This window comes from Littorina saxatilis, linkage group LG8 (genome assembly GCF_037325665.1).
Source record: "Littorina saxatilis isolate snail1 linkage group LG8, US_GU_Lsax_2.0, whole genome shotgun sequence".
NCBI classification, from domain to species: Eukaryota; Metazoa; Mollusca; class Gastropoda; order Littorinimorpha; family Littorinidae; genus Littorina; species Littorina saxatilis.
The window spans coordinates 20122700-20135483 of record NC_090252.1 but is presented as its reverse complement, the minus strand read 5'-3'; the positions used below and the strand labels follow the sequence as shown (position 1 = coordinate 20135483).

Sequence of the window (12784 nt, the reverse complement as noted above, 5' to 3'; positions counted from 1 at the left end):
TTTCCTCCTGATTCTGAGAAGAAGCTGTTTAATTGTGATATCAGGCCCAGGAACCCCTGATTTTCACTTGGAGCATTCTCAAAGAAACTTGGCGTATGTTAAGAAAAATGAGTGTACTCCACACCTTTGTCTTTTGTTGTTCATTGTCGTTGCATGTCTACCGTTCCACAGCCACCTACTATAAGTGCAAGTGTTAAATGACGTATTTTCACAAAAGACTTGCAGAGAATCATGTGATGCCAATGACAGTTAAGGACATGTGGTAATACATACTACGTTTTGGAACCAGGGAAAATGCAGCACAAATTATTTATCAACCAAATTGATTGACTTGTGCACCATGACAAAAGTTTTCTTTAATCCATAAAAAAGGTCCTTTGCCAGATAAATTGCTTTGAACATCAAGTACCCTGAAAGTTGTCACACATTTACATTATTGAAATAAAAAGAAAACACATCAGTAACCAGGTTAGGTACGTTAATATCTATAATCAATATCTCGGCACGTTACTGCCTTCTTCGGGATGGTAAACTGAACATTATTGAACAAAATAATCGGTTTAGATTGTATACTTTGATTCCTGAACGAAGAAGCAGAGGTACTGAATACAACTAGGACTGTAAAATCAGCTTTTGCCTGAAACACACACACATACACAAAACAACAGGATTTTAACAAACTTATAAAAATAATGCAATGTCATTGTATGAAGCCAGAACAATCACTAACTTAAATAGTTGATCACACAATTACCCATCATTGAACAATAAATCGAAGTCGGGTGCATTCAATGACTAAAGCAGTAAAGGCTTTGAAAAAACCCTCATCACAAAACACCCCCCCCAAAAAAAAAAAAAAAAACACACAAAAAACACACAATTAAATAAATAAAATAAAACAGGTTGTGTAAATAGCGCAGTAAACACCATGCAGGTACAAGCAAAGATTTGACAGTGATTATCCTTGTTACGAAGCATTAGTATGACAGCTCCCTTTTTACATTTAGTCAAGTTTTGACTAAATGTTTTAACATAGACTTTGTAAGAAGACATAACATATCGGTAGGTTTCATTTGTTTGTGATTAATTTATTGAAGTAGTTTTGTTTTTTTGTTTACTTTTGCCAGTTTGCCAGTTTGTTTTTGGAACTTTGCAAAGCAGTGTCGTGTCGTCTGTTTAGGTCTGGGGAAACGCCAATGAAAAGAGCCGAAGAATCCTCGAGCGTTTCTATTGGGTTTGCTTTTGATTATCCGTGTAATAGGGCTTCCTGCAACTATGGTAACCGGGGATTTATTCCCCGGGGAACATGACATTTATTTCCCAGGTGCTTGTGAATGAAAACTCGTGAAAATGATGACAATGCATCTTGTTTGGTTCCATTACGTATAGGACGCAGTGACGCACAGTTCGGGAAGTTTAACTCGTTCATTGCCAGTTTAAAGTGTGTCTGTATGTGTCTTCGAACATTAAATTCAATTGCGTTTGTGACTGAACAGGACAGTCGTGGAAATTCACCAAATGGCTCTTTCACCAAGAGATTCTGGAAAATGGTGCGTGGCTGACTCGCTCTTGCTCAGCAACTCTGAAGGAGAACAGCAGACACTGTGTGGATCTATGGGGTATTACGTGTACACTTGTGAGTCATCTCAAATAAAAATACAAGTAGTAACATCACGCTGTTCGTCTGAACTTTGGCACCAAGATCATGCACATACATGTATCCACATTTAAAGTGTAACTAAACAGACATTTTGAAGTGTCAGCTTTACTGAAATGCTTTATGTTGTGTCCAAGTATAGACCTCTAGAAGCGATACTGGACAATTTTTCCAACGTTTACTGTGTTTTCTGATTTACAACAATTTTTTAAAAGTGTTGAACCCATTTCAGATTTACCTGATTATCTTTTCTTGAATTGGCACTTCCAAAGAACAAGTGGTACTTTGAGTTCCGGTTTTATGTTTTAACCAATCAGAATTTGGTTCCTAAATAAAATCGTCTGCTGCCTGTCCCAGCAGAGTCGGCAGCAAGCACTGCTTGCCACATGAGTGATGTTACCAACAGAAATAGCCATACATTGGGCAAGGTAGCAATGTAAATGAATTGGATCTAGCTAATGTGCTTGTACTGCACCCCTGGCATTTGAATTCACTCCAAATGTACTGGCACAGCGTGAGAGACAACATCCTGTCGAAATCGTAAGCACGAGGCTGACTGGGAGATTATCATTCAAAGAGCATGCTGAAACGGATTGTAAGTACAATATTATACATGTTCTCGACATTTCTGTTGATATTTCCTTAACTTTAATTTGTTCCTTGATTTAAAACCCTAGGGCTTGTATTTTCAGTTGTGATACTAAGCACGTATCTTTACCATAGTATCCGATCACTCCACTTGAAGTTTGGAATGATGAAGAGGAATTATTTCTGGATCTAATTTATTATTTGTTCCCCCCCCCCCCCCCCCTCTCGATTCTTTTTTTCGCCACATATATATTGTCGTGTGAGGGGGTAGATGCTTGTACTGGCTGATTTTTTTTTACTTCGGTCAGATACAGATGATTGGAAAACAAGAAGCGAAGCCTTCAAGGCTCCCGTAAGAAATCAACAAACAGTAACACAAACTCACTCACTCCGTAACACACACACACACACACACACACACACACACACACACACACACACACACACACACACACACACACACACACACACGCACACACACACACACACACACACACAGTTAAAACTAACGCATCATATCAACTCCATGTATAATTTTCAAAAGAAGGCAAACAGATAAAATGACTAGGTTAATAGGTTAGGTACCTGTCATGTGGCCACTTTTTCCACTGCTGTCCTCAGTCCTATACTTTTCATCAAGACTTGTCACCATGCTGAGTAGATCTAAATTCGGAAGTCTTCATGTGGCTGAGGCATATCTGACATAGCGTCGATCTTGTTGTAGGTTAACCTCCTTTCTGAAACAAATGGCAAAATGCGATTAGTTATGATGACTACAACCTACACAAATATAAACAGTGTTTTGAAACAGAATAGTCAGGTTATACAAGCCACTTTACATATGCAGCATGGTAACCCTACAATATGCGAAACATGTTGACTGCAGCAGCCTGGTTCTTAAAATAATTCTGACGGTCAACACAGCCAGAAATGCCAACAAAGACAAGAAAGCTGTTGCAAGGTAAGCTTACCAAACGTTACATAGCGAATCATATGATAGTGCGTAAACAGCAAACAGTAGATCTACAATCAAAGAGAGGATCGAGTCTGGAATGAAACGCGATACAAATCTAGCATTCAAAAACTGTCTTTCACGTTCAAGGAAGTTGTTGCAAAGTACTTAAGACTTACTAAATTGTACAGACAAAACCATGACAGTGCATGTTTTGAATCTGAGGAAAAAATCGTGATCATTTTGACTTTGAGAACAGATTCATTCCGTTTCCTTATATCTGCATGTTCAAGTAAATGGTGGACAGTTTTTTTCGGGCAGAGTAAACTTAACTTGAGACTCTACTGCAAGTCTTGAAATTCACATAAATCGAACCACGAACAAAGACATCCAAACATTACAGGCACTTTAGATCAACTCATTTCACTAGAGGTGACCACAGAATACATATAGAACAGAAGCGGCATTCACGTCTTCGGGATGTTCCGTGATTTTCCGGAAAACCTCGGGCCGCCATTTTCTTATGTTTGCACGGAGGCTTGTAAAAATGTCGCTCTCCAGAGAGAAGTGTCCGAGAGGACGGTATATAGAGAATACTACATTGCTTGCTGTGTCGTACCAGATTTACACGAGTTGTTTTTTACATTTAGTCAAGTTTTGACTAAATGTTTTAACATAGAGGGGGAATCGAGACGAGGGTCGTGGTGTATGTGCGTGTGTGTGTGTGTGTGTCTGTCTGTGTGTGTGTGTGTGTGTGTGTGTGTGTGTGTGTGTGTGTGTGTGTGTGTGTGTGTGTGTGTGTGTGTGCGTGTGTGTGTGTAGAGCGATTCAGACCAAACTACTGGACCCATCTTTATGAAATTTTACATGAAAGTTCCTGGGATTGATATCCCCGTACGTTTTTTTTTTTCGTTTTTTTTATAAATGTCTTTGATGACGTCATATCTGGATTTTCGTGAAAGTTGAGGCGGCACTGTCACGCTCTTATTTTTCAACCAAATTGGTTGAAAGTTTGGTCAAGTAATCTTCGACGAAGCCCGGACTTCGGTATTGCATTTCAGCTTGGTGGCTTAAAAATTATTTAATGACTTTGGTCATTACAAATCTGCAAATTGTAAAAAAAATATAAACAAAATGTATAAAACGATTCAAATTTACGTTCATCTTATTCTCCATCATTTGCTGATTCCAAAAACATATAAATATGTTATGTTTGGATTAAAAACAAGCTCTGAAAATTAAATATATATCTATAGGTATCTCGAAGGTTTTTCAAGCTAGACCTCTGAAACTTTGTACACTGTCCGAGTTTGATGATCTTACAAAGTGACCCCAGTTTGGTTGACCCTCTTCAAGTATTGGGGTCACAGCAGGGTCATGTTCGTTTCATAATTAAACTTAACGTTGAGGTTACCTTGGAAGCTTTTCAAGCTAGACCTCTGAAACTGTGTACACTGTCAGAATTTGATGATCTTACAAAGTGACCCCAGTTTGGTTGCCCCTCGTCAAATATTGGGGTCACAGCGGGGTCATGTTCGTGTCACAAAAACTTAACGTTGAGGTTATCTCGGAGGTTTTTCAAGCTAGACCTCTAAAACTGTGTACAATGTCAGAGTTTGATGATCTTACAAAGTTCGGTTGACCCTCGTCAACTTTTGGGGTCACAGGGGGTCATGTGCGATTCGTAATAAGTCAACATTGACGTTATCTTGGGCGTTTGTGAAGCTACAGCTTTGAAACTTAAAACACTTGAAGGGATTTAAAAATGTTCCGATGTGACCCTAGTTTGGTTGACCCCCGTCACATTTTGGGGTCACAGTGGGGTCATCATTGTGCCTGTCTTCTCCGGGGGCAGGTGCATGGTAATTTTCCATCACGCCTAGAATGTGTGGCACCAGGGACCTATATTTAGATTTACATTAAGTTGAACGATGTGAGGCATAATGTGAATCGGATATTGTTGTTGGATATTTCTATGAGGAAACACGAGTCAGACAATGACCCAGACGAGTGACAATTTCTGTGTGGTTCAATATTTAAACAAGTCGCGTAAGGCGAAATTACTACATTTAGTCAAGCTGTGGAATTCACAGAATGAAACTGAACGCACTGCATTTTTTAACACTGACCGTAGTCCGCAAAACGCAGTGAAACTGACGAGCCTGTTTAGCGCCGGTTGTGGGATCGCTGTGTTCCATAGCATGCTTTTCTGTAGCTCTCTTCGTTTTAACTTTCTGAGCGTGTTTTTAATCCAAACATATGATATCATATCTATATGTTTTTGGAATCAGGAACAGACAAGGAATAAGATGAAAGTGTTTTTAAATCGATTTTGGAAATTTAATTTTAATCATAGTTGTTATATTTTTAATTTTCAGGGCTTGTTTTTAATCCAAATATAGCATATTTATATGTTTTTTGAATCAGAAAATGATGAAGAATAAGATGGACGTAAATTTGGATCGTTTTATAAAAACAAAATATTTTTTTTACAATTTGCAGATTTTTAATGACCAAAGTCATTAATTAACTTTTAAGCCACCAAGCTGAAATGCAATACCGAGGTCCGGCCTTTGCCGAAGATTGCTTGGCCAAACTTTCAATCAATTTAATTGAAAAATGAGGGTGTGACAGTGCCGCCTCAACTTTTACAAAAAGCCGGATATGACGTCATCAAAGACATTTATGAAAAAAAAATAAAAAAACGTCCGGGGATATCATACCCATGAACTCTCATGTAAAATTTCATAAAGATCGGTCCAGTAGTTTAGTCTGAATCGCTCTACACACACACACACAGACAGACATACACACACACACACACACACACATACACACAGTGCATGTTCACGAAGTATACTGCTCGTAGTCGACTTACCATAGTCTTTTTAACGACAATCAGTGCAGCTTCACGAAGTATACTGCTCGTAGTCGACTTACCATAGTCTTTTTAACGACAATCAGTGCAGCTTCACGAAGTATACTGCTCGTAGTCGACTTACCATAGTCTTTTTAACGACAATCAGTGCAGCTTCACGAAGTATACTGCTCGTAGTCGACTTACCATAGTCTTTTTAACGACAATCAGTGCAGCTTCACGAAGTATACTGCTCGTAGTCGACTTACCATAGTCGTTTTAACGACAATCAGTGCAGCTTCACAAAGTATACTGCTCGTAGCCGACTTTTCATAGTCTTTTTAACGATTGGTTGGTTGGTTTTTGGGGTTTAATGTCTCTTCAGCAGATGCTAGCTGCTATTCGAGACCGGTCTTTTTAACGACAATCAGTGCAGCTTCACAAAGTATACTGCTCGTAGTCGACTTACCATAGTCTTTTTAACGACAATCAGTGCAGCTTCACAAAGTATACTGCTCGTAATCGACTTACCATAGTCTTTTTAACGACAATCAGTGCAGCTTCACAAAATATACTGCTCGTAGCCGACTTTTCATAGTCTTTTTAACGACAATCAGTGCAGCTTCACAAAGTATACTGCTCGTAGTCGACTTACCATAGTCTTTTTAACGACAATCAGTGCAGCTTCACAAAGTATACTGCTCGTAATCGACTTACCATAGTCTTTTTAACGACAATCAGTGCAGCTTCACGAAGTATACTGCTCGTAATCGACTTACCATAGTCTTTTTAACGACAATCAGTGCAGCTTCACGAAGTATACTGCTCGTAATCGACTTTGCATAGTCTTTTTAACGACAATCAGTGCAGCTTCACGAAGTATACTGCTCGTAGTCGACTGTGTATAGTCTTTTTAACGACAATCAGTGCAGCTTCACGAAGTATACTGCTCGTAGTCGACTTACCATAGTCTTTTTAACGACAATCAGTGCAGCTTCGCGAAGTATACTGCTCGTAGTCGACTTCGCCGAGTTAAGGACAGGCTTAAAGAAAAGAATGTTTGCCGCAATTGATAAACATACTCACGGAGGTACTGAAGACTAAATCTGGATCCAGAAGACCAACTGGAACCCGTTCGGAATGAGATGGTTATGGGCTGGTTTTGTTGTATGGACACTGTTTAAAAAAGCAGTTGTAACATGAGGTGAATGTTTTCAGAGATATTTTTTTTGAAGGAAGACATTTGGTTTTGTTAATCTCTCTCGCACACAAACACATCAATACACACACACACAGACCGGCACGGTTGGCCTAGTGGTAAGGCGTCCACCCCGTGATCGGGAGGTCGTGGGTTCGAACTCCGGCCGGATCATACATCAGACTTTAAAATTGGCAATCTAGTTGCTGCTCCGCCTGGCGTCTGGCATTATGTCAGAATAATGTGACTGGGTGAGACATGAAGCCTGTCCTGCGACTTATGTCTTGTGTGTGGCGCACGTTATATGTCAAAGCAGCACCGCCCTGATATGTCCCTTCGTGGTCGGCTGGGCGTTAAGCAAACAAGCAAACACACACACACACACACACACACACACACACACACACACACACGCACTCACACACACACACACACATACACACACACAAACACACACACACACACCAACATATGCACGCACACACGCGCGCGCATGAAATGCTCTTTGATCTAAAAACCTACTTTCTCCCAAAAGAGAGCTATTTTAATGCACAGCTGTTTATCAAAAGAAACATTGAATGAATACTAGCAAGGCACTTGAATAACCTCGTTTCTGACAACATGCAATACATCGTACAATCGGATGCATGCACGTACCAACAGCATAGCTAAGAATAGCATACACAAAACACCAGGCTGCCATCTCGAATTTATCACTCTGACAGCACAACCCTACTTAATTTTTGTCTAAATGTTTTAGGGGGAACCTAGATGAGGGTCGTGGTGTATGTATGTATGTATGTATGTATGTATGTATGTATGTATGTATGTATATATGTATGTATGTATGTATGTATGTATGTATGTATGTATGTATGTATGTATGTATGCATGCATGTATGCATGTATGTATGTATGTATGTAAATATGTATGTAATGTATGTATGTATGTATGTATACATGTAACACATTTAAAACGTGTGGTCTTGTTTTGAACATGTACACAGATATATTTTGGTTAGTAGTTAAAGGGAAGGAACTGGTATTTTGGGTAATGTGTGAACATTGATTGTTACCCCCCTTTAACTAGTCTTTTCAATTTGGCTAACTAAGTTTCATGTTTTTGGATTTTATAAAATTGTTTAAGTTGTTTTAAATGTGTTATTTTGATAAAGTGTTAATTATAAACTTTGATAAGTAGTAAAGACACTTTATTTTATTTTAAGACATTTATTGTTATATATTTTCCAGTTCGATATTTAGAATGTTAGCGTCACTTCCGCCCTCTGCTGAGAGGCCCCCAAGTTGGTGGGACATTTTTTGGAGCACTTTTTGGTTCTAAATCAGGTGAATATTGATTTCTACATTGTTATCTGCTTGAAATATGATCAGTTATTAGTTTAGCAAGATGAATATCCTAGTATAAATTGGAGTGGTTATTTTTGTAATTCTGTTCCGAAACTGAAATATTTGGAATTTGACCATGTTGTAGGTTTTTTGACAGAAGCACCTGTCACAGAAACATTGCAGAATATTTGTATTTTTGGTTGTAGTTTGTTTGTATGAAGTGCGTTGACAGAAAGATAAGTGTGTTACTGATGTTTTGAAGTTTAATAAGGTTTAGGTTTTGTAAAGAAATTTAGTTTTAGATTATAATTTGAAATTTGAAGTAGAAGAAAGTTTTGCGCATGCGCGAGAATAACCGAAAGCGCATTGCATTATTGGAAAGTTGGTTGCCTCTATTTTATGAGAAAAAAAGTGTTTGTAACTAGTGTTTTATTTGAGATGTTTGAGGTGAGATGTCATTCCAAGTGATTTAGACATTGTGATTTGAAGAAATTTGGTCATAATGTCAGTTTATCACTGCAGATAAATGTGATTATGCATGTAGCTAGTTTTGAGTTTGTAGCAATGGTGGAGTGGAACACATGTGATGTGTGTTATTGTTACAAAGTAAATCTAAGATGGTTAGTCACTGTCTTGTAGGATAACATATAGTCTTTCTGTTTCTGTCAATGAAGATGGAGTTGATCACAGTAGGCAAAATGTTACTCCTGTGTTTGGAAAAAGATTTACTATATATAGTTGGTAAATAGTAAATGATGTCTAATTATCCGCTGTTTTTAGTTGATGATGTGGAATAATGTAATGATAGTGGTGTGTTGGAACATAGTAACTATGTGGTAATTATTAGTTAAAATTACTAGCCTCTGGTAACATCTGGTAAATGTTATTTGTGTTTTATTGTGTGGTGAAAAGAAAATGTTTGTTTAATGTTCAGAGCCAACTTGTCTGAGTGGTGTTTGTTCTAACATTTTGGTGAAGCACCTTATAAACACTGGGTTTTAAGTTTTAAGTTTTGGTTTTTAGGTTTAACACTGTTCTTTAGTCATTATATTTCATTTTTGGAAGTTGTATTTTGTTGAGAAAAAAAAAGAAAAAACACAATAGAATAAAAGGATTTTGAAACATTTATTTTTGCTTTTGTGTTATTCATTTAACACATACAATCCCCTATCCCCTTTCTTAACATAATTTAATGTTCTAAATTAAACCTGAAAAGTCGAGAGTGTTATATATATATACTAGAATGAATACCCGCTTCGCCGGGTAGCCGGCTTCGCCGGGAAGAAGTACTTAGAGCCGTACGCCGGCTTCGCCGGGTCCGAACAATGGACCCGCCAAGCTTAGGTCCCTCCCAGATTCGTGGAATGGGAACAGCACGAAAATGATTCAGTGGCCATAATGCCATTCCTGACCATATCGAGTCCCATCCTTGTCGACGAATGTAACCGTGTTAATCACCTTTGGAGGCGAACTCCACTCAAACAGGATTGAGCAATTTAGAGCTTATCTCTAAGCCCTTTTGAACTGTTATGGCTTCTGAAAGGAAGGCCAGTACATAAAATTACACAAAAGCCGCCAGACCACATCACAAACAGAACTGAACAATGCACAGGTGTTGCTCACATAAAAAAAAACACACACACACACACACACACACAAACACAGAGAAGCCATATCTATAGAGAGATAGATGACAGTGTATTTTTCGCGTGGCTATAAATTGATTCGACCTTTGCACTTTTACAGTGAGGATAATTTACGGGTCCAATTTACTTTCTGGACACTGCGGTGACCTTCTAAAAATAGTAACAGAACGGGAATATCCGAAGATGCCTCCCTCAAACTATAGTGCACCATACGAAGGAAGGGAGGTAAACGCTGAAAACCTGGAGAAGATGAGAAGATAAGGAAGAGTTACTTATAATGGTGAAATGAACACAAAAACCAAAATCAGTTCAGCGCTGCGCGCTGAGAGCACGTGTTGAAATATCTCATCGATGATATTGTGTCCGGGGTGTAGCTGAATACGGTGTCCAAATTTGAAAAAGATCCACCGAGAACTTTGGCGTTGTGATGTGGTGTAGCGGCTATGGTGTGTTGGTATGGGGACCCGGGTAGCTGAGGTGGAACCAAAATCGGTTCAGCGCTGCGCGCTGAGAGCACGTGTTGAAATATCGACCAGGTTGTGTCCTGTACCGGGTCAACCTGAATATGCCCACCAAATTTGAAGCAGATCCATCGAGAACTTTGGCCGTGCATGGCGAATACACAAATACACAGATACACAGACACACAGACACACACACAGACACAAGTCGTATAAATATATATATATATATATATATATATATATATATATGTGTGTATGTGTGTGTGTGTGTGTGTGTGTGTGTGTGTGTGTGTGTGTGTGTGTCTGAATTTGAGTCTGATACGGTACGTTGCTGCATCCAAATAACTGGCGTTGGTGCAAAACCACACACACGTACACACACATACAAACAAACAACAACAAGAACAACGTGTGTACACACACATACACACAAACAACAACAAGAACAACGTGTGTGTGTGTGTGTGTGGGTGTGTGTGTGTGTATGTGTGCGTGTTTGTGTGTGTGTGTGTGTGTGCAGGTCTTAAAAGGAAGATTCCACTACCTATGACCCCGTCACCCCCCCTCCCCCCCCCCCCCCAAAAAAAAAAGAAAAAAAGCTGTTCCAGCTTCATAAGATAATGTTCAAGAGTTTTCCATATGTGACTTGTATCAATCCATATAGTTAATCGACCCTAAAAAATACTTCACATTTTCAAACTTGCACGACCCCAAACAGGTACCTCCTTCCCACCACCATCACTTACTAATACTCAGCATCCACCAACATTACTTTTTTTTTTTTCAAGTTGCCGAAATACGTTTCTTTTATTCATGAGTTTTGCTCATAATGTTAAAAGTTAGGAGAATCTACCAAACGAATTCTAGGCAAAAAGTTCACCATTTTCAGCTCAACGCCAACTGTAGTTTCGCAGAAAAGGCAGGTTCTCCTGTGCTGGCTTCGGGGTACAATTTCGAAATAGGAGATTAATCCTGAAACTCACTTGAGATCAGACAAGTGCGCTGAATATATATCTATATAATTATAGTCACGCCCAAAACAAAGGGATGCTGCCATCTTTTTTTTATTTTTTTTTTATTCACCTTTGCTATGTCTAGTAGTTTGTGCGTTTGTTTGCGTGTATGTGCGTGTGTGTGTGTGTGTGTGTGTGTGTGTGTGTGAGTGTGTGTGTGTGTATGTGTGTGTGTGTGTGTGTGTGTGCGTGCGTGCGTGCGTGTGTGTGTGTGTGTGTGTGTGTGTGTGTGTTGAAGTTGTTGTTCCATAATTCTGTTAAATAATACCATTTTCAGCGGGACAATAAAAAGGCGAGAATTTACAAATTACCCAATACAGTACAAGTTTTCAGCACAGCATCATACAGCGCATATATAAATATCAGCACTATACTACTAGTTATCTATATTCTTATACACAGTTCAATTTTACTGGAAATTTCGAAGTCGAGCTTACTTCTGATATAAGACCTTCATGTTAGTTTTTGGATTTCCGTACTTAAACTGGCTTATGCACATTTTCGATATCAATATAAGGTGATTAATTATGAAGGTTTTCTCTCTGGGGATATCACGTGTGAAATACCCAAAAAGAGCCTCTTCGCATCTTAACTTTATATTTTTGCCTGTACATTTAAATATGTGCCCTTGACATTCCTGCCATATGGGTTGCACTGCTGTACACTTCCAAAAAAGTGCTCGATGAAGTCGGTTTCGTTACAATACTGACAAAGATTTGTTTGCCGAATTCCCATCTTATGTAGCAAACAATTGGTGGGATATAGATTGTGTAATATTTTCCAATGCAATAGACGAAGACGGGTTTCTGTCGAGCATTAGAAATCGTGTCAAAAGCAGCTCTGTAGTCTAGCGCCATTAAAATACCTGGTTGATTACTGTTATTCATATAATTATTCAATGACGTCATCAATCATTCTATGTAATAACATTGCTGGAATTTCGTTTTTTTAAAAACCCAACTTGATCTTCACTTATTAAGTAATTGATGACTTGATTTAATCTGTTTGCAAGGCATTTCGCTAATAGTTTATTGTCGGTGTTTGTTACAGATATATGACGCC

The 12784-nt window shown here is 38.7% G+C and overlaps 1 protein-coding gene across 1 annotated transcript in view; it reads right to left on the bottom strand.

Annotated features, from left to right (window-relative positions):
• Positions 1–4978: 4978 nt before the first annotated feature.
• LOC138974545 (uncharacterized) overlaps positions 4979–12784 on the bottom strand; it is a 60274-nt gene continuing 52468 nt past the window's right edge. Inside the window, exons 17-18 of the mRNA XM_070347261.1 lie at positions 7137–7230; positions 4979–5099 (exon numbers count right to left, since the gene is read on the bottom strand). Of these exons, the coding sequence (XP_070203362.1) occupies positions 4979–5099; positions 7137–7230 (215 nt within the window). The remainder of the gene's footprint in view (positions 5100–7136; positions 7231–12784) is intronic.